Source organism: Pantherophis guttatus, chromosome 17 (assembly GCF_059756535.1).
Source record: "Pantherophis guttatus breed Tessera chromosome 17, ASM5975653v1, whole genome shotgun sequence".
NCBI lineage: Eukaryota > Metazoa > Chordata > Lepidosauria > Squamata > Colubridae > Pantherophis > Pantherophis guttatus.
In genome coordinates this window covers 16,070,545-16,092,213 of record NC_142079.1, presented here as the reverse complement: position 1 = coordinate 16,092,213, position 21,669 = coordinate 16,070,545, and the positions used below count along the sequence as shown (strand labels likewise).

Here is a 21,669-nt window from a genome sequence, read left to right as displayed (position 1 = left end):
AAATGCTTTTAAAAGTAAAAAAAAAAGCCTCTGATGATCGCGCGGCTCAGATGGGATCATCAGAGGCTTTTAACAGCATTTTTTCTACAACCGGTTGTAGAAAAAATGCTTTTAAAAGTCTCTGACGATCCCAGCTGAGTTGCCTGATCTGCAGAGGCTTTTTTTTCTTTTAAAAGCATTTTTTCTATAACCTCTTCGGCCAGAGGTTGTTAAAAAAATGCTTTTAAAAGCCTCTGACGATCAGGCAACTCAGTTAGGATCGTCAGAGGCTTTTAAAAGCATTTTTTTACAACCTCTGCAGCCGAAGAGGTTGTAGAAAAAATGGTTTTAAAAGTAAAAAAAAAAGTTGGCCACGCGCACCCAGTCACATTTACACCCCCCCAAGCCACGCCCACAGAACCGGTAGTAACAAATTTTACATTTCACCACTGCTGGAAAGCCAAAGTTTCCGGAACCAGCCTTCCCTTGCTTGAGGTTACCTTGGAGAGAAGGCCCCGCCTGTGATGATGCCCAGCCAGCCTGGCTGCCTTTGCTTCCTGCCTGAGCTCAGCCGTGGTTTCCTTCCAGGATCGCAGCACCTGCCTGGGAACCAGAGAGGCACAGATGCCCCAAAGCGCCTGGAGGGTTTCCCCACAGCCCGGCCAGATCTTTGGGGAGAATGGCCTGAGGGCCGTCTTCACACCGACACAGGGGAGCCCAGCCGGCTGAGGAAGGGGGATCACCCTGACACTGATTCGGGGAGGATTACCGCAGCAGCTCCCGCCTGTGGTCTCTCTCCTTTTGGGCCACCTGGTGAAGGACGCCCTGAATGCTCTTTTGGTATGCCTGGAAGGAGAGAAGGGCCAAAATTCTTGTCCATGAAAACTTACCCTATGAAGCATCTTCTTTGCATGAAAAGGGGCTTGAATGTGTCACACCAGACTTGGGGATGCTTCTCTGTGGGGCAGAGACCCCCCCTTGCTGCTTAAGGACATCACTGAGCACCAAGAAAAGACAAACTTCACTTTTGTTGGTCCAACTAAGTGGCATAAGAGTGCACAAATGTTCATGTTCCCCAGGGCTTTTCGTCAAAACAGTGCAGTGCACTGACAAACCCTGTGACCACACCACTTAATGACAGCCATTCCAGCAGTCTCTGGTTGCTGTTGTTAAGCAAGGACCTGACATGATCATGGCCTCCCGCTGGCTTCCTCACTGACTTTGTTCTGTGTGAAGCTGGCAGGGAAGGTCACAAGTGGTGGTTGTGTGACCAAGGGATGCTGTGACAATGTAAGGACAAGGCCTGGTCGTAACTACCACCCACTCAGCCCTGTTATAAGTTCAGTCATAATGACCGTTCAGTCATTAACTGTGAACCACTTGTGAGCCCACTCCATTGTTGGATTGCTGGATGAAAACTTTTTTTCCATTTCTCTTTTTCTCTTTTAACTAACTGCATCAGTGATCTTTTTTCTCCTGCTGTTTCTATTCTTCCTCATTCCTTTTTTTACTTTGTCGCAACTTCCTAAGTTTCCTTTGGTTGAAGCGATTTCCAAGCCACTTAGACCCCCCCTGCCCCGCCCTGCTGAGTCTGCTCAGCCTTCCAGCCTCTAAACCAGAATTTGCAGAGCCGGGGACAGGCCCTCATTCTCTTCACAACAGGACAAAAAACCTCCCTCGGTTCAACTGCAGCCAGCAGATGCTCTGGGGCTGCCCAAAACACTGCCAGTCCGAGCCTGGTATCCTACCTTCCAAGCTGTCATGACCCTGCCCAGCAAGGCCTGCTGGTAGTGCCCCTCGGCTCGGGCTGTCTTCTTCCACTTCTCAGACTTCTGCATCTGGTACTGGAAGGAAAAAGGAGCCTGGAGCAGAACTTGAAAAACCAGATCACATGCAGAGACAGAGCGAGACAGAGAGAGAGAGAGAGAGAGAGAGAGACAGACAGACAGACAGACAGACAGAGAGACAGGAAAAGAGACAGAAAAAGACAGAGACACAGAGAGAGTGAAAGTGAGAGAGAGATAGACAGCAAGACAGAGAGAGAGCGATGGAGAGACAGAGAGAGAGACAGAGAGACAAAGAGCGAAAATGAGAGACAGAGAGAGAGAGACAGCAAGACAGAGAGAGATGGAGAGACAGAGAGAGAGAGAGAGAGAGAGAGACACCAAGACAGAGAGAGAGATGGAGAGACAAAGAGAGAGAGACAGAGACAGAGAGAGAGAGAGAGAGAGACAGCAAGACAGAGAGAGAGAGATGGAGAGAGAGAGAGAGATGGAGAGAGAGAGACAAAGAGAGTGAAAACAAGAAAGACAGAGAGAGACAGCAAGACAGAGAGAGAGAGATGGACAGAGATGAGAGAGAGAGACAGCAAGACACAGAGAGAGAGATGGAGACAGAGAGAGATGGAGAGACAGAGAGACAGAGAGAGAGACACAGAGAGATGGAGAGACAGACAGACAGAGAGACAGCAAGACAGAGAGAGAGAGAGATGGAAAGACAGAGAGAGAGATGGAAAGACAGAGAGAGAGATGGAAAGACAGAGAGAGAGATAGAGAGATGGAGAGACAGAGACAAAGAGAGTGAAAACGAGACAGAGAGATGGAGAGAGAGAGATAGAAAGAGAGACAGATGGAGAGACAGAGAGAGAGAGAGACAGAGAGAGAAAACGAGACAGAGAGATGGGGAGGGACAGAGAGAGAGAGAGAGAGAGAGAGAGAGAGAGAGAGAGAGAGAGAGAGAGAGAGAGAGAGAGAGAGAGAGCGCTTTCTGCAAAGCAGCCATTGCAGCCGAAAACTGAGTTGGACTTCTTCCTACAGGAGGTGCACAAAGACACATCCCCGGCATAGGAACTTCTGCCAGCATCTCTTACTCTCCTGGGGCCCCTCTTTTGAATGCGGGAAACAAATTTCCACTAGGAGCCCCTCCGCCCTGCAACCTGGCTCCTTCCAGACTCAAATGCTTCAGGTGGTTGAAAGTGAAGGCAGTCAAGCAATGGCAGCCGAGGAACAGAACTCCATCAGGATAAACAGCCCAGAATTTCCCTGGAGTAAATGGTTTGGTGGGTGGGGTGCAGGTAAGTGGCTGCTGTCAGATGGGGGAGGGTCCACAAGGAGGCAAGGCAGGTGTGGCAAGACTTGGGGAGGGGCTGCGGGGGTGCAAGGGAGACACCGCAAGGGTTGGGGAGGCTGCCCGGAAGTATCAGAGAGAGAAATATCATATGGAGAGAAGGCATCTCTACAAACCCACTATCAATAAATCAGTTTCATATGCACATTTAATTATTAAAACACACTGTTTTAATATTCCTTTCATCTTATCTCCTTTTTAAAAAGAAGCAGACAATAAAAGGATTTGGTCAAGAAAAGAACACGTTTCTCCTGAAACTTCCTTCTCCTTCGGACAACTTTGGAAACCTCCCTGCCTCTACCAAATGCCTCCTGTGACGTCCTTGGGCATGTAACACGCACATCGCAAGAGTCGCAGCTTTCATCTTGGGAGGAAAAAAAGCCACAAAGGAAGCCGGCATCAGCGCTTTTGTGGCCACAATAAAGCCTCTGAAGGAATTTCAGCCATATTAGCAAGAGCAAGAGCACTTAGACTTCTATACCGCTTCATACTGCTTTTACAACCCTCTCTAAGCGGTTTACAGAGTCAGCCTCTGGCCCCCAACAATCTGGCTCCTCATATTGGTAGAATATTTAACAGCAGGGAAAAGTTCCCGATTCCAGCAGTCAGCTTCTTGCTTAATTTCTGCCCACCCAGGCCACTCTGTGCTCGTGTCGGTTTCCACGGGAGAGCCTCAGTGGCTTCTCTCACCTGCCGCCACTTCCTCCACGAACACCGCAGGAGCTTCTCAGAATGGAAGTGCAATGCCGCCGCCTCCTTCGCCCGCCTGAAAGAAGCACAGGAGACCCGAGCTTTGGTGACAGCAGGTCCTTGGCTGAGATACGGGCATGTCCTGAGGGAAGGAACCCAGATTCTAGCCTGGGGGTGGGGCTTCTTAAACCCAACAAAAGCTGAGCTCCACTGAATTGTCTGAAATGGCATCGCTTGCTTGGTGCCGGGGGGTCAGACTAGAAGACCTCCAAGGTCCCTTCCGACTCTGCTGTTCTGAATGATTCACCCCTGGAAATGCAGCAAATCCATCCGTCTTCCAGGAGACTCTGCTGGGAGCCTTGGGAAGATAAAGATTGGCCTGGGGCCTCACACAGGCTGCTCATCCCTACCTCAGAACCTCAGCGAGAGCAAAACTGGTATTGCCACCGTCTCTATTCTTGGCTCACTTTCATTATGGAAGATCAGCAATGCAGGCAGGAAAGAGCATCACTGCCCCCCCCCTCCATTCATGCAGTGACCACATCAGGCCTGTCCTGTTTTGCTGCAAAGATCTAGACCTCAGGGAGCTACAGGATGGGCCCAGGAACATCCACCAGGAGCTCCCTTCCACTAAGTCTTGAGCAATGGTGGGACCCAAACCACTTCTGAAGCACCAAGAAGCTCAAGGTGAGAGAGATCTGCCATCCCGGCTCCTTTGCACAGTTTCCTCATTCAAAGCCAGGTCCATTTCTTGCTAAGAATGTTTCTGGGCTCCAAAGGGGCCCTGCAAACTTTCTCAGAAACTAAAAATGAGGTGCCTCCATCTGCCCCCTAAGCAGGACCCATAGGGAGAAATCTGGCTTAGGGCCAGGTTATCTTCGAGATCACCTTCTGCCGTATAGCTCCCAGCGACCGGTAAGATCCCACAGAGTTGATCTCCGCCAGGTCCTGTCAGCTAAACAATGCCGGCTGGCGGACCCGCGGGGGAGGGCCTTCTCTGTGGCTGCCCCAGCTCTCTGGAACCAGTTACCTCCTGAGGTCCTGACCGTCCCCACCCTATTGGCCTTCCAAAAAACGGTGAAGACCTGGCTCTTCCGGCAGGCCTGGGGCCGTTGATCTCGCTCTTGTGATCTGGCAAGATCCAGCCATGAATGGCGTGAATGAGTTTTTAACGTTTTTAATTTTTAAATGTTTTTTATAATGATTTTTAAAAATGTATTGTGAGCCACCCTGAGTCTTCGAGAAGGGCAGCATATAAATTAAATTAAATTAAATTAAATTAAATTAAATTAAATTAAATTAAATTAAATTAAATTAAATTAAATTATTAAATTAAATTAAAATTAAATTAAATTAAATCTGGGAGAAAGGACGGAAGAGTGGGGGGAAGTCTCTTTGTCCTATATCACCCCACCCACTAGCCATTTTGTGAGAGCACCCAAAACACTACCCACCAGCCAGAGAAGCCAATGACCCCCAGAGAGGCTATCTTGGGGCACAGCTGCCAGATTGAGGCCACCAAGAGACAAAGACATGAAGCTCGCAGCATCAGGGAATGGGGGGTTCTTACCCTCTCTTCATTTCCCAGACATTCTCCCTCCAGAGGTGCAAAGTGGCCCGAAGGAGATGATGCCGGTGATGCCCCTTGGCCAAGCAGACGCCCTCTCGCTCTTCCAGGCAGGCCAGGGTGGCCCTGTGCCACCGGCCCCAGAACTGGGACAAAACCCGCTCTTCAGCACACAACGTTGCCTGCAAAGAGAGAGGCCGGAGGTTGGGACTGCGGCTGGGCTGCCCTGGGGTCATTTCCTTGGCAGCTTCTTGGCTTCAGGTGGCAAAAAGCTGAGGGGGAAAGGGACCCAAGCAAGCACGAAAAGAAAGCTCCTGGTGCAGGATTATGCAGCAGAACTGAGGCCAAGCTCAGGACCAGAAGGGATGCCATCTAGGTTGCTCTTTTCCCCAGACTAAGCCTCCCTTTGAGATCCGAGCCGTGTTTCAACTCCCACAACCCTTAAACTGAGGAGCCAACGATGGGCGCGGAGACACTCCTCCTGATGGAGGCCTGGACAGACTCAGCAGGAGAGCCGTGCACAGAACACCCCCCCACCCCCCCGGCCAAAGGCCGCCCTTACCATCTTCTCTGCCGCCCGTCCCTCCTGTTGCTCACGCTGCCTCAACAGCCACTGCACAAAGACTCGCCTGGTCCACGTCTCCCTGTGGAAGAGCGCACCGTGAGACGCCCGAGAGAGCAGCTGGGCTTCCGTGGGTCTCCGCAGCCCACATTCTGTAGCCCAATGGGGCTGACCACACAAAAGGCAAAGCAGCAGCATGAGGGAAGCCAGAGCTGGACCGAGTGAACTGCAACCTGCCAGGCGGAAGTCCGGCAACGCTATCTCAGAGCCCCCTCCTCACTTTCTTTGCAGGACAAAGGCAACACAGCAGCCGAGGGACGCGGCCCCAAGTGGCTTACAAGGGACTAGAACTCACGTTCTCCCCGTTTCTCACCCTGGGCCCTTCCCCTTACACCGAAGTGGCTCTTCTAAACTTTGCAAGTTTCAAAATGACCCAAGGCAACCTTGAATGGTGGACTGAAGTGAGCAGGATAAACTAATGGGGGGGAAAACATCAGAGTCCTACATCAGAGGAGAAAAAAATGCAAAAAGGCAGAAATCTAGGATTCTGACTTGGCAGCTCCAGAGGCAAAAAATGGTTTGGCAAAATAGTAGACCACAACAGTCTCACGCAGGGAGTAATAAGGAAAGGGGTGTTGGGGTCTGGGTGAACAGGCACCCAGGGTGCAGGGCATGGGAGGCAACTGTCCCCCTCCCCTCCTCTGACCTGCTTAGGCCCCCCTTGGAATTCTGTGTCCAATTCTGGCCCCACCATCCAAGCGGGACGTTGACAGACTGCAGTGCGCTCAGAGGACAGCCAACAACGCAGGGAAGGCTCTGGAAACCAAATCTGGCAAAGACTGGATGAAGGAAGGGGGTATATTTAGAGTGCAGCACAGGGGCTGCGGAGAGTTAGGAAAGCTCTTCAGAGGTCTAAGACCAGAGCCAACAGCCAGGAACTACAAGGAAACAGATTCGGATTAGACAGGATGGTGGACGAGGTAAGAGAGGAAGAAGCTGCCTCATGAAATGGTGGCTTCCTTTCGGTGAAAGGTGTTCAAATTGAGGCTGTATTGGATCTGTCTCAAATGCAGTAGCAGATCCTCCACAGACTTGTGGGAGGAAGTTTGCAACCTCGAAGGTCCTTTCTATTTATTATTTATTAGTTTGATTTATTTATTTCTAGCTCTTGCGATGCCACGATTCAAGGATGGATCCTTCTCAACAGCTTCTCTGATTCAGCATCCCTGATATTCGTGACTGAGCTACAAATCTTTCCCAGCTTTGCTCCTGGTGCCTCAAGAGAAGACGACGCCAAGATCCTCATCAGGCCAGAAGGAAACACAGGCTGCCTCGCCCCTAAGCGAGAGGCTGCAGCCAGCCAGCCAGCCCACCTGCGGTAGCCGGCGGCCACCCCGTTCATCTCCGTCCACCAGAGCTGGTGATCCTTGAAGAGCTTCCAGGCCTGAAAGGCAGCAGACAAGAGCACGGCCTTGCGATGCTGCTCGGCTTTGGCACACTGGAACTGAAGACAAGAAGAGATTCTTAATGGGAACTTTTGATCATCCCCCACAGTCTCCTTGCAGGAATTAAGGGCTAAAATAAAGGCAAGCAAGGAAGGGAGCAGTCAGACTTCGACCCTGATGTGAAGTTCAGGGGTCCCTCAGTCCCACATGGTGACTGGCACGCTGGGCTTCTGTTTCTGTGGCTCACCTTCCGCCATCTTTCCCCGCAGGCTCGCTGTCTCCAGGTCTGCAGAGATTTCTGCAGCAGCCTCCGGCTGGAAGGCAAAATGGGCATGTCAGCCGAGGGTCAGCTGGCATTCAGTAGCCACTTCTGGATGCTCAGCACCAGGGAAAGTTTTCCCTGGGCCAAACTGAATGGCCCAGCAAAGCAGAGGACAAACAAATCGCAACTTGCAAGGGCCGGGCCAATGGGATGTCTTTGGGCTTATGTGGGCATCTCTGTTTTTTGTTGGTGCCCCAACATTCACCAGTTGGAGCTGCTGACAAAAGGGGTGCCTGCAAGTATTCAGGTTCAATCTAGGGTTGGCCGGAGCTGGGACCCAAATCCTTCCATATCCCACACCTACGATTTTCAACAAGCCAGTTTACAGGAAGAACTAGTAGCTACTCTAGTCCATCTACTACGCCTGCCCTGTTGCACAAGTATGAAAGGATGTAGGGGGCCTCACTGTGGAGAAAAGATGGGCACAAGTCGGTGCCCTCAAGGGCGAACCCGACACGCCGGGCAGGAGTGACCTCTCCAGCCCTGCCTTCCCTCTTCTCTGATGCTGTGCAGGATTTTCACAAGGAACTCTATTCTATCTCACTGAAAGCTGCAAGGTGCAACAGGAACAGTACGTAAGCAAGCCAGGGGGAAACCGGCCCAGCCCCAGCCAACCCCCCTCCCTACACTTCATAACCGGATCCTCGCTGGCACTTGAGAGCGCCATGGGACCCTCGGCAGCACCTGTGGTGAGAAACGGCTGCCAGGGTCAGGGGGCGGTGCTGCTCGTCTTCCTTCTGCTCCAGACGGGACCTCCAGCAAGCCCAGAACCTGGATGTGAGCTGGAGGAGGAGAGAAGCAGCAGCAAATAAATAGTAACTCGACTCACAAGATGCAGAGAGAGATGGGGGGGGGGGTTTTCCCACAGCAGACACCTGCTTGCTCATCACCTAACAGCAGCAATTGCCTCGTGTGACAGAATTTGGGTCCCAGGGAAGAGCGGATCACACTTACCTGTCATCCAGCTCCAGCTTCCATATAATGAACATTTTCTTTTTCCTGGTCACCTCCTGGGCCCTTCCCAATCAGAGTCAGGTACCCCGGTTCTTGGAAAAGTCCTTAGTTAGGTGCTATCCAGTTGGGTTCAACCATATTGCCTTTCTCTAGCGATTAAGGCTCTCTAAGGGCTCTCTACCTTTCGCCTTGCCTCCTCTCTTCCCCTCTGCTGCTTTCCTCCATGCTGGCAAGGATCCTCCTCTTCCTAGAACAGGATCTGTTTAGGATCTGAGCCCAAGTTTACTGATCACTGCTTTCAGGGAAGCAATCTGCCTATATTTGGTTCGGGACTGTTAACTGCTTTTTCTGGTAGCCTCTGGTGCCCTTAGATTTATAATTCAAACGTTCTGTCTTCTTTCTCTTTGTCACTATCCAGCTTTCACAGTTTTACATCATCTCATTTTTTTTTTAAAAAAGTCTAATCTTTCAGGATATCCTTTTCATTTTTCCTGCACACCCTCTTCAGCTACCTTCAAGCCCGTGAAGACACAACTATCCACCATTTTCATCTCTTTGTCATCATCACCAATAATTTAACAATTATTGTTTAATTACTCAGGTTTTAAATTTGTACAGATGCAGAAAAAATGATCTCAAAGAACCACCCAATTGCAATCTGTAATTTGTCCTCTGTCCACCCCCCACCCATAGTTGCAAGCAGGGGAACAAGGAAGGCTCACCATGACCCGGTGCTGCTGACAAGCCAGGTTTCTTCTCACTTGCTTGAGGGAAGCCTCCCGGATGTTCCTCTGCAAGGCACGAAACCCACAACTCTGTGGAAAGTGAAAGAGCAGCTGACCTCAGTTCCAGATTCAGGGAAGGTGCACCTCTGGATCAGCCCTTCCTGTGCGTCATTTATGAAAGCACAACTGGCGAGGTCAAAAGAAGCAGGCAAGTTATTCCACACATGCGTGTGTCCAGAGCCTGGGAAATCTTCTCAATTTACTCATGTTACAAGTGCCCAAGATCACTAGCTGTGCATAACAGCCTGTGGAGTAGAACCCGCGTCCTTCCAGCCTGGGCCTTCTGCTGCCTGGGCAAGTGCCAGGATGCAGCAAGGAAAGCAGCTCTCCCAGCCACCCGCAAGATGCCTTTTCCATGAGAAACCACAAAGCTCTTACCAGCAGGCGACGGTTATGGTGGCTCTGAGCCAGCCGGTAACGCTCTGCTTCTTCCGCACACAAGGCCACATCTGACGGACAGGTTAAGAAAGGCAACAGACTGGACTAACCTGCAGCTGTTTTGTCCCTCAAAGGAGGAATGCAATGTTTCAGGTGGTGAATTGGTGTGGCTCAAGCACTGTTTCCTCTTATCCCCATTGCCCAAACAGGATGGGCGCCTCGGTCACTGTCTGAGTTAGGAGTCAGTGGCCCTTCTGTCACCTCTGTCTGTCTTGGGACTCCTGAGGCAGTGGGCCCCCCAACTTTTCTGGCTCCACGGACTGGTGGCGGGGGGATGGTTTCATGTGTGCAACCTAGACTCTGTGCATGTGCAAATGAAGCCTTGCACATTCACCCGCTACTTGCGCGGCCCGGTTCCCAATAGGCTGCAGACTGGGGGTTGGGGACCCCTGTTCTAATGTATTTATTACATGGGGCTCCAAGCAATTTGCACCAAAAATAAAAGCAGCATCGGTTAAGATCACGTGACTTACCTCACGTGGCCACCCACTCCATCCCACAGCCACCCCAATGCCTTTCAACCACCCTGAAAGGCTAACAAGGGAAGGTGCCAGGTGTACCTGGGGGAAAGAAAGGGCTTCTCAAACAGACCGGACCCTCCAACGTGCCTCCTGCACATCTGCACCAGCCACACAGATTCTATGAAGCTCCCTGGAGCCAAGCCACATGGGCTTTATGCTTGCCTTTGCATACGGCTTTCCTTCATTTACATACCTAATTTATTTTTTGCTTGTTTATTATTACATTTATTTGCCGCCCATCTCACCACAAGGATTAAGGTTAACCCCTAACATAAATTGCCAATTTTTCTAAACAACACAGATGAATCTCGCTTTTTCTACCCAACCGAAGGATTGTTTTTTTCCTATAAACCGTCAGTGCAGGCCTCCGTTTCAAAAGTTAGCTGACGTTGTGGGAATTCTGACCCTGTTCACCCCCAGCAGCAGGAGAGCCCAGGAGCGGATACAGAGTTTCCACCGGGTAAAAGCCCTTCGCAAAGCTGTGCCAGCTGCCTGCTGGGCGAGGTGCTCCAACTGCTTCTTGTGTCTCCATGCCAGTTGCCAGGCCAAGAAGTGCCAGCGGAGGAGCTGGGCATGATGGTGCTGCACAGCCAGCCCTGGGGAAGGAAGGAGAATGGCAGGATCTCAAAGGAAAGGAAAGGAAAGGAGAGCGCTGGATGGAGATCATCTTCTAAAGAGCCTTGGTGTTGCAGCGGACTAAAGTGCTGATAAGTAGCACTTAGCTGCCAGCTGCCTGCAATTACTGCAAGTTCAAATCTCACCAGGCTCAAGGTTGACTCAGCCTTCCATCCTTCCGAGGTAGGTAAAATGAGGACCCGGATTGTGGGGGCAATAAGCTGACTTTGTATAAAAAAAAGAACATCGTTTAGGGGGGGCCCGAAAGCCCTACTAAGCAGGTATATACAAAAGTATGAAGGCTATTGCTTAACACATTGTAAGCCATCCTGAGTCTCCGGAGAAGGGCAGCATATAAATCGAACCAATAAAATAAATAAATAAATAAATAGAGGGAGCCCTCGAGTTACCACCAAAACGGAGCCCAGAATTTATGTTGTTAAGTGAATTTTGTCCCATTTTATGACTTTTCTTGCCACAGTTGCCAGGTGAATTCCCTGCAGTCGTTAAGTCAGTCACATGGTTGTTAAGTGAATCCGGCTTCCCCATTGACTTTTATTTATTAAATTTATTTATTAAATTTGACTTTGCTTGTCAGAAGGTCGCAAAAGGGGAACACGTGATTCAAGGACACTGCAACCATCATAAGTATGAACCAGTTGCCAAGCACCCAAGTTTTGGTCACGCGGCCACGGGGATGCTGCAACGGTCGTAAGTGTGAAAAACAGTCGTGTGTCACTTTTTTCAGTGCCATTGTAACTTTGAACAGTCACCAAATGAACGGTTGTCATTTGAGGACCAATCAGGAGAGGGAGGTCTTCATCTATGAATCCTGGAGTGAAAAGCAGCTTTAATATGATGCCACCTGTTCAAAAGAATCAGCTGCTCTGGAAGGGCTGCTTAATCCCGAGAAGCTCAACTAATGGTCCACTCTGCACTCAAGTCCGTGTGCAGAGACAGTGGACTTCCACAACCCCCTTCGTGGCCTTGACGCCTCCATCTGAACCTAGTTTCTCATCAGCCCATGGGCTTGGCCTGGAGAACCTGTGCCTCGTAACCCTCCTGCGTGGGGGACAAACACACCCCTGGCACTTGCCACGCCGGAGGAAGGGCCTCCTTTTGGGACACTCACTGCTCCTGTGCCGCTTCTCCCTCCGCTGGGTCACGTACTGGAGCCAGGACTTCAAGCCCTTCCGCATCGTCCAGTGCTGCAGGCACCTCGCTGCCCAGCTGGCTGTTGCCGTTTCCCGCTGGAGTTGTGTGTCGAGGGCCTTCCACTGCAGCCAGGCCTGAGGAGAAGAGTGACCAGAGAGGCTAAGAGCCAGAAGCAGGCAGGGAAGGCTGAGCAGCCACAAACCCCAGGTTCACAGGGCCTGGGAGCTCAGCTGAAAGCCCATGAAGGTCCTGGACTCACACGAAGCTGCACGCTGTGCGCCCACTGCCGGAGGGCCTGGGACTCCATCCCCCGGTGCACCTGCCTCTGGCAACATCGCTTCTGCCACCATCCCCAAGAGAGCCTGCTTGAAAGAGGAAGAGGTTTGTGAATGCAGAGTCCACAAAGCCCCCTTTTCTCCCAGCCAGACTCAAGTCAACCACTTCCACCATCAGCTCTGGAAGCTCCTGGGAAGCAGCCGACGGCCCCTTTCCCTCCCGACCGAACTCCAGGGGATCCTTGGCACAGTTCGTTTGTTGACCGTTCGAAGTTACAATGGCACTGAAAAAAAGGACTTACGACCGTTTTTCACATTTATGGCCACTGTAGCATCCCCATGGTCACGTGATCAACATTTGGAGGCTTGGCCACTGGCATGTATTTATGACGGTTAACGAGTCCCGGGATCACGTGATCCCTTTATGTGACCCTCTGAGAGGCAAAGTGAATGGGGAAGCCAGATTCACTTCACCACCGTGTTACTAACTGAACAGCTGCAGTGATTCACTTAATAACTGTGGCAAGAAAGGACATAAAATGGGGCAAAGCTCACTTAACTGTCTCACAAAGCAACAGAAATTTTGGGCTCAACTGTGGTTATAAGTTGAGGACTACCTGTATCTGAACTTTGCTGTCTCTCGGTCCTCTGGAATGCAGCCCCTCCCTCCTGGGAATCCAGACTATATTCCACCACATCCAGGCCCCCCAATTCCACTCCCCCCCCCCGGGGATCTCACCGCAGGGTGCTCTGCTGCCGGAAGTGCAGTGCCTCCCAGTTCATCCGCTGCTTCATCCTGCGTAGCTGGACGTAGCTCAGCCAACGCTGCCAACTCCGGAGGGTTTTCTGCTTGGTTGCTGCAGAAGATGGTTGGCGAGATCATTAGAACAAGGGATACCGGTTAGGTCCATACGTTATGCTAAGCTACACTTTAACCACACTTCGCTAATCAAGTACAAAGCTTGGACCCCTAAAAGAGGGTGGAAATGTTGATGCATCTTATACACCAAATACAGCCATTTTTGGCTTCCTGAAACCCCGCCCCGCGTGTCCCGTTTTCGCCAAAAACAGGCCCGTTTTTCACAAAAATGGGGTGTGCAGAGGGTTTGGGAGGCCTGCAGAGGGCTCCTGGGCGCTGGGGAGGGCAAAAACGTGACACATGGGGGGTTTGGGAGGCGGAAAATGGGAGAAAATGGGACACACGGGTCGGGGTTTTGGGAAGCCAAAAATGGTTGTATTTGGTGTATAAGACGCACCAACATTTCCACCCTCTTTTGTGGGGGGGAGTACATCTTATACTCTGAAAAGTACGGTATATCATGGTTTAGTCAAGCCTGCCTCTATTTTGATAAAATTGTGATTTTTCAATCCTTTGGAAACTTGTCTGTCCAGGGAGGAGCAAAGCCCAGCTGGAGAACTGATGGCAGAAAGAGAGCAGAAGATCCAACTGAAGAAGCATTGGATGAAGGAAGGAAGCAGATGAGAACCAGGGGAGGGGAGGCGGGAGGCCCTTTTCTGCAGCTGCTGCTGAGGGAGACAGAAGCATCAGGGAAGGACGAGGGTCAGACCCAACCCAAGAGCTGCAGGACACATTTCCTGATCTGCAAAGGGTTACTGGATCATGAGGGTCTTTGGAACCAACAACAAGGGGTCTTTGGTTAAGAATCTCAGCCTTGCAATCAAGCAGGCGATGGGAAAAGAAGCACCGGACCCAAACACTGTCACTCCTCTGCAGAGAGCTCTGCGCCTTCCATGCCGTCGTCCCCTCTGCCGGCAGAGCAGCAGCACTTGTGGGTCAGGAGGAGAAAGCTCTCCTGGTGTCAGACCTGGAAGCCATATTTCTACCTTTGTGCCTTCAGGCTTCAGGCCTGCCACAAATCCTACTGTGGGGAATTGGGAGGGGGGATTGCATAGAGAGAAAAAGATATGTAGTCACAATAAAATTCTTTATAGAAAGTCAAGGCCATGGGGCCCTGCAGCTGTGTGGAGAAGAAATGAGGAGGTATCTTCTGGTCTGGACAGCAACTGATTGGATGCATGGTGGACATGTGGGAGAGGGCAAGGTCTTGAACTTCCTTTTGGGTGTGGAAAACCCGGAAGCTCTCAGATTCGGGTTTTCCCAGATGTGCCAATATGACATCTCTAATAAAGTTTAGCTTTGAGGAAATTCAAGCCTCAGAGTTTTTTTGTTGTTTTTTTTAATTTGATTTATATGCCGCCCTTCTCCGGAGACTCAGGGTGGCTTACAATGCATTAAGCAATTAAGCAATTTTGTTGGGGGTGTTAGTTGGAACCCTGACCCCTGGCCCAGAAGCATTTCCAGAGGTGGGGAAGATACTGTGGGCACAAGCAGGGCACCTGCTCTGGGTAGGCAGCCCATTGAGAGAGATCTGTCCGGAAGAGGCTCTCAGCCTTTCTGCAAGTATAACACCAGATTTGCCCTCGGCTTTGCAATAGGCTGGCTTTCCTTTCTTGTGAAAAAGTAGGCCAACAAGGAACTGAGTGGGCACAAGCATGAAAGGGCACATGGGTGGTGGCGGCCTTGAGCTCATCTGCACTAAGGCTCCTTCTGAGAATCGAGCCCCAACCCTCGCACCCCTGCCCAGCCCAGCCCCCCCCCTTCTCACCATGGGCCTCTGCAATACAGTAGGCGAGCTTCTTCGCTCGTTGCTGGAGCAGGAAGGACCTCCAAGCCTGAAAGACCTTGTGGTAGAGAAAATACCTGACCAACGGAGAACAGAACGATTGGTCAGCAGCCGGGATCAGGTTGAGCTGTGGCACGTATGTGCTGAAGGGATTTCTGCAAATGCTTTCATATCCAACGCTTCTTGCTAAAATAACTATTTTACGTAACTCTCTCTTTCTCCCTCCTTCCCTCTCCCCCCACCTCTCTCTCTGTGGGTGGGTGTATCAGTACCAGTTTAACCAACAGGTTTCATATTTTTCCTCTTTCCAAAGAACAGGAAACTGGGACTTCCAGGGAAGAAATGGCAAAGTGGCTCCACTAAAAGAGGAACTGATGACTGTGGTGGAGTGAAGAGCCAGCAAGTACGCGAGTTCTTCATCATTTCTCTCCAGGCAAGGAGAGGCCTTGAGATCACCCACAAGTGCTCCAGACAACTGCTCCCCACGAGGAGACGGCAAGACAGTGGTCTCTTGTGGGTTCAGAGCTCCAGGAGGCGAGGGAACAATTATTTTGTTCAAATGGTCAGTGCCCTCAAAAGGACACAAGGTTTCCATGCTTCTTTTTTTTCATCACTTCTGGAAATTGCTTGTTAACTACTTTTCAGTTATTAGGAAAATTTAGATCAACAAATTTTTACAGCACCTGGTAAACTTCCTTCAATCCCTAGCCAAAGAAATTTGAAATACAAGGATCTTTTTTTCCCCTGGAATCAACAGCAAAAAAGTGATCAAATTTTTTACTTTAGAAAGTTACAAATGGACTAAGGGTCTACATAAATTTGAAAAGATTTTGGAATTAATAAGAATTCTTGCCATGAGAAAAGATCTTTGTTTTAATTTTTTTTAAAAAAAAACGATAGGTACTTTGAAGATTGGACACTAGAGGGAACCCTGAAGGAACTAAAACAATTCAAGGAGAGCTCTTACATTTGACTTACTAGTACAGGATTAAACAAAATATTTTAACATTGGAGACTGGACGCCAACTATGGTTTAGTTTAACATTTCAAAATATTACTTCACTCTAGGCAACCCATGATCTTCTGGCCATTCTTTCAGAGATATTCCTTCCCAATGACAGGACTTCTAACGTCCTGCCTTCCTCCCTGGGAGACCTTCAGAGGTGGAGCTTCACTGAAAGCAGCCCCCGCTGAACTGAACAGCACAAACCTCAGCACAGGAAATGTTTGATGACGTGCTGTATTAGGTCATAAAGTGTTTTATCTTCATGTTTAATGTCATAAAGTGTTTTATAAAATTTGCCAAATTTCAACTCCACTGGTCTCAGATTTTTGACATATTCTATAAGTTAGCCCATTTGAGGTATCTTGGTTGAAAAATTGTTGCCCTACGATGCCATTTTGCCCTGTTAAGGGTTACAGGGACAAGAATGTTAGTAGAATATAGATTTGTTTTATCTTCAGGGACCCGGAAGAGAAATGTTGAATAGATGGAAACTAAACACATAAATAAACAACTCTAAGCTGATCTGCCTGGCTCAAGATGGTTTAGGGCCTAAACTACAATTAGCATGCATCATGGTTCAGTGCAATGTCTGAACAGAACCATTTTTTACTTTTTTTTAGCTAGGATGCAGGAAAGACAACATAAGCCTGGGAAATGAAAGCAATTTTCTAACAGGCTCAAATGGATTCCTAGCCCAAAGAGCAAGGTGGCACCAGAACCCTCTTGCACAGACCTGTGATGGCAGTCGGCTCTGACGGTAAGCTTCCATTCTCTGCAAAGAACCCACCATTCCTCTTTCCACTCTCCAAAGGTTTTCTGCAGCATTTTCTGAACAAAATAAGCCCTACAGAGAGATGACAACAAAGACACACCAAACACCGATATAGGTAGTGTGTGTTCTGGGGCAGTCAGTCACACAAAGGACATCTGGAGCTAATCAGGCATTTGAGAGAACTGCCCACATCCTCTCCTGGACCTTTTAATCAGTGCATTGGCCCTATGGCAAAGTTCAGCACAGGAAAAGTTTGATGACATGCTGTATTACGTCATAAACTGTTTTATGATTATGTTTAACGTCATAAGTTGTTTTATGTTTGCCCAATTTCTATTCATGGGTCCTGATTTTGGACACATTTTGTAAGTTAGCCCAGATCAAAAATGGTTGCCCCAGCAACTCAGCATTGGAGTAAGTGCAGCGTGAAATGCTGACATCGCCATTTCGCCTAAAGGTTATGGGAATGAGAGTTTGAATAGAATGAACAGACTAGAATGAATGAGCTGGAAAGGACCTTGGAGTTCAGCCCTCTGCTGAAGCAGGAGAACCTAGACGATTTCAGATAAGTGACTGTCTAGACCAGGAGTGTCAAACTCTTATCATTGTGGCAGCATCACGTGACGTATCAGGACTTTCCCCCCCCTTCGCTAAAGTGGGCAGGGCGGGTCCAGCACGTGACACATCTGGCCCACGGGCCACGAGTTTTGACACACCTGGTCTAGACTCTTCTTAAAAACCTCCAGTGATGGAGCAACCACAACTTCTGGAGGCAACTTCTTGGTTAATTGTCTTCACTGTTAGGAAGTTTCTCCTTAATTCCAGATTGCTTCTCTCTTTGATTAGTTTCCAACTGTTGTTTCTTGTCCTGCCCTCGGGTGCTTTGGGGAATAATTTGGCCCACTTCTTCTTTGTGGCAGCCCCTCAAGTACTGGAATGCTGATATCATGTCACTTCTAATTCTTCTTTTCTTTAGACTAGCATATAGATAAATCACTCCTGATGATACCATGTTTTTTCTATCTCATTGTCGAAATGCAAACATCTTTGAGCAAAAAGCTTACCTGGCCTTGGATGGCAGGACTCTTCCAAATGTCTTCCTCTTCCACAGGTAAAAAAATTTCCTTGCCAGGTGCCTAGGAAACAAATGGAGTCAGCAATGCTTCTGGGCAGGCTTTTCTTCTCCTAAATAAACTGCAACCATCAGTTCTCCATATCGAGCCTATTTTTTAAGATATTCCATTTTCTCTAACAGAGTCATAGGAGCTACAAGGAAGAGCCGAAATGGAGGTGGGAAATGGAGTTTCCATGAAACCTGGCTGAGAATTGGCTTATTCTTTACCTGTTCAAATCATTCAGAGTTTGGCATTCCATGTCCAGTTGCCCAAGGATGCTAAATAAATGTTTAGATCGCTGAAACCAATAGCCATATTTTTAAAAAGTCCCATCTACTTATAAAATTAGATTAAACGGAATCAGACCCCTCCAGACCCTTAGATTCTAAACCTCCCTGAGATGGCCACAGGAACTTTCTTCTGTGATGGCTTTAAGCATCCTTTTGAGAATATCATCAAAAGGGAGCACAGTTTTACGTGTCTGTAAAACTCCTTTTGCTTCTTGAGGTGCAGGACAATATAATTCAGGGGTCTCCAACCTTGGCAACTTTAAGACTTGTGGATTTCAACTTCCAGAGTTCCTCAGCCAGCGGAGTTCTGGGAGTTGAAGTCCACAAGTCTTAAAGTTGCCAAGGTTGGAGACCCCTGATACAACTGATCCAGTGACTTGGTTCACACTCTGCACTGACTAATTATATGAAGCCACTAACTGTGATTTGTATAACCCTGCTTTATGGCTGAAAAGGCTTAATTTCAACTGATTATACAAACATGGTTGAACTTATGCTGGTTTTGAACTATAACATATATACAACTAACTATAGTTAAACCACTTTCAGTTGAAGGCAGTAAGTGAGTCCCATCATTAAATCAGCTCCTTATATCACCCAGTCTGGCTTATCACTTTTAAGATTTGTGGACTTCAATTCCAGACCAACAGCGACATAGCTGGCTGGGGAATTTTGGGAGTTGAAGTCCACAAGACTTAAAATTAACAAGGTTTAGATCTCTTCTGAGTCATATTTTCTCTGAACCTATGTTACTGGGATGTAACTTTTGATGTATTCCAGTTACTGTTACTTATGCTTGAAACATAAATCATTGAAAGATGCTAACCAGGTGAACAAAGCAGGAGACACATTTCAAGAATCACATTTCAAGATCTAATTCTTGCATACACCTGCCATTTCTAATAGATCATTCAGATTAACAGAAAACACACATAACCCAAATTTCATTCTTACCTAATACGAAGTTCTTTCAACCTTCCACCTCGATTCCAGGTATACATCACACGATATAAGATCCGGCAATTCCCACTTTGCCCCGAATTTCTGTTTGGGTGACAAGGTATTGGCTGATGGCCCACACATTCTTTATGTGGTTTCTGTGCCTTTTGAAACTTGGAACTTTAAAAGAAAAACCATAATTTTTATCATTAGAAATATAGTTTAATACTATTTTATATAGATACAGAAACACCAATAATTTCAGAAATGAGCCATATCATCAGAGATCCTACACCTGAAAGAGGGCAGGAAGCAACAGATGGAAACTAATCAAAAAGAGAAACAACCAAAAACTAAGAAATTTCCTGACAGAATAATTAATCAGCGGAACAACCTGCTTCCAGAAGTTGTGGGTGCCCCAACACTGGAAGTTTTTAAGAGATTGGACAAGACCTCCAAGATCCCTTCCAACTCTGTTATTTTGTTATTTCTTTGCAGCACCTTTTCTGCTACAATAGCTCAATTTTTCTGTTTCTAAGGTTGAGAGAATTTGCAGACAAATTGGCTTTTTAAACCAATCTGCCTGAAATTCAGGTTCCACATAAGTTAATGCTAAGATAGGCACTGCAGGTATTCCTCGACTTATGATTGCAATGGTGGCCTGTCCATCATGGTCAGTTTATGACAGTCATAAAACAGGTCACTCAAGTGACTGGCCTGTTTTATGAACTCTTTTGCTGAGGTCATTAGCAAATGCTATGAACATTAAACAAACCTGGTTTACTATGGGTGTGATTCTGCCAAACACTAGAAGGGTCAGGTTTTGGCAAAACCATCATAAAGTACAGTCAAGTGACCAGAGGATACTGCAAATGGGTTAAATGAGGCCATGTTGCCAAGCACTTGAAGTCTGGTCACATGACCATGGGGAGGGACAGAATTTCAAATTGGGGTCATAACTAGTCCCAAAGTAGGTCTGTCATTAATGACCAGTTGTAAATCAAGGACTACCTGCAGTTTAGAAGTAATGGCTTTCTTGATATTAAAAAGTGCATTTGCAGTCCAATGCAGATAGAAAGCAATAGTTGGGCTCCCTAAATAGGTTAATCCAAAACCAAGCAAACCACCCTATAGCTTAGTAAAAAAACCAAACGGAGATAATATTTCTAAGTTTCTAAAGCAGGGTGGGCAACTATGGCCCCCTAATGACCTGTGGACTTCAACTCCCAGAATTCCTGAGCCAGCATGAGAGTGGAACCAAAGGCTCAGCCCTCAGTCAATAGAAAAGCAATTATTATACAGACACAACGCATTCCCTACAGTTCTCCAAAAACCCATTCAACATTCAGTGGAGCCGGAGGGAGCTTGGCAGACAAAATAGGAGGAGAAGCCAAATGTAAAGGCTGTTAGTCCCTCAACGTTTCCTTTGAATGAAATCAGGACAGGCCGTCCTCACTTACCAACTGCAATTTGGACTTGCAATTTGGTCACTAAGCCACGTGGTCATAAAGCGAAACATCCTGTGACTGCATCCAGTGGCATTCCAATAATGAAGCCCAACCACAAGGCCCTGCCACTTGATTGTGAGGCGGCGGCTGTGAAGCGGCGATCAGAGCACCAGGAGGGGGCGCTGCAATGCAGCCGCTTCAACCACCGACTGCAAATCGCTTCTTTTCATCACAGGGTTAATTTTGAACGGTCACAGAATGAGCGGTCGGTAAGCAAGGACCGCCCGAATGACCAAGAGATGATTCTTTCACACCCTGCTCAGTCTCTCTTCGCACTTCGGGCAGAAGACATCAAAGCATAGGCAGCCCAACCAACAGGTTTAAAGCTGGTTTCTATCCTTGGGCTGTCAGACTCTTAAACACAACCACCATCCCTCCACGCACACGCGGAAACCCTTGGCTAGTTTTTCCTTTTCCCCCCAAAACTACTTGCCTAGGGGTTATTCTTTACACTGTTTATGTTGTTTGCATTTTTTGTCCTGGGTTGCCCCGGAGAGGCCAAGGCCAATTTCGTGGCATACCTGGTGTGCAATGGCAATAAAGGCTGTAGTACTATCAATACTATACCATACCTGTTAAGGCCATGCCTGGGCAGCCTTTCTTGCCCTGCTGCTCTTTCCCACGAGCCCATTTTTATTTGCAATTCCGCCGTTTACAGAGTCCTTAAAATTTATACCTTCCCGAGCACTGACCTCCCACAAGCAGACATTCCCCCAAAAGGCCTCTCTCTCCCCCCGCCGCACAGGTGAGCGCAGCCGGCCCTTCTCACCTGCGCTGGCCCTTCCTCTCCATCAGGCGCCCTTCCCGTCCAGGCGGAACCCGGTTTTCTGGCGGGTCGCAGGGAAAAAGAGGAGATCCGTTAGTCCCGAGTTCGCACATTCAAACGACCGTTTAGGACCCGGTTTGGCGCGGCGAGGGCTCTCTGGGCATACGCAGAGTGCCTCCTGGGAGGGTCGCCCC

General features: G+C 48.6%; 1 protein-coding gene across 5 annotated transcripts in view; it reads right to left on the bottom strand.

Moving 5' to 3' along the window:
- SFI1 (SFI1 centrin binding protein) overlaps positions 1 to 21,669 on the bottom strand; it is a 39,747-nt gene that overhangs the window by 17,340 nt on the left and 738 nt on the right. For 3 of the 5 annotated variants that reach the window (XM_060683605.2, XM_087880615.1, XM_060683602.2), the window contains exons 2-21: positions 21,479 to 21,536; positions 19,217 to 19,381; positions 17,922 to 17,993; positions 16,819 to 16,929; positions 15,062 to 15,156; positions 13,174 to 13,291; positions 12,419 to 12,521; positions 12,137 to 12,293; positions 10,836 to 10,985; positions 9,809 to 9,879; positions 9,368 to 9,460; positions 8,376 to 8,473; positions 7,617 to 7,683; positions 7,298 to 7,428; positions 5,925 to 6,006; positions 5,366 to 5,544; positions 3,796 to 3,871; positions 1,728 to 1,823; positions 749 to 825; positions 480 to 582 (exon numbers count right to left, since the gene is read on the bottom strand). In XM_060683605.2, coding sequence (XP_060539588.2) covers positions 480 to 582; positions 749 to 825; positions 1,728 to 1,823; positions 3,796 to 3,871; positions 5,366 to 5,544; positions 5,925 to 6,006; positions 7,298 to 7,428; positions 7,617 to 7,683; positions 8,376 to 8,473; positions 9,368 to 9,460; positions 9,809 to 9,879; positions 10,836 to 10,985; positions 12,137 to 12,293; positions 12,419 to 12,521; positions 13,174 to 13,291; positions 15,062 to 15,156; positions 16,819 to 16,929; positions 17,922 to 17,993; positions 19,217 to 19,381; positions 21,479 to 21,501 — 2,067 coding nt within the window. In that variant the 5' untranslated portion in view covers positions 21,502 to 21,536. The remainder of the gene's footprint in view (positions 1 to 479; positions 583 to 748; positions 826 to 1,727; positions 1,824 to 3,795; positions 3,872 to 5,365; positions 5,545 to 5,924; positions 6,007 to 7,297; positions 7,429 to 7,616; positions 7,684 to 8,375; positions 8,474 to 9,367; positions 9,461 to 9,808; positions 9,880 to 10,835; positions 10,986 to 12,136; positions 12,294 to 12,418; positions 12,522 to 13,173; positions 13,292 to 15,061; positions 15,157 to 16,818; positions 16,930 to 17,921; positions 17,994 to 19,216; positions 19,382 to 21,478; positions 21,537 to 21,669) is intronic. The other 2 variants (XM_060683603.2, XM_087880616.1) reach the window with 2 other exon arrangements.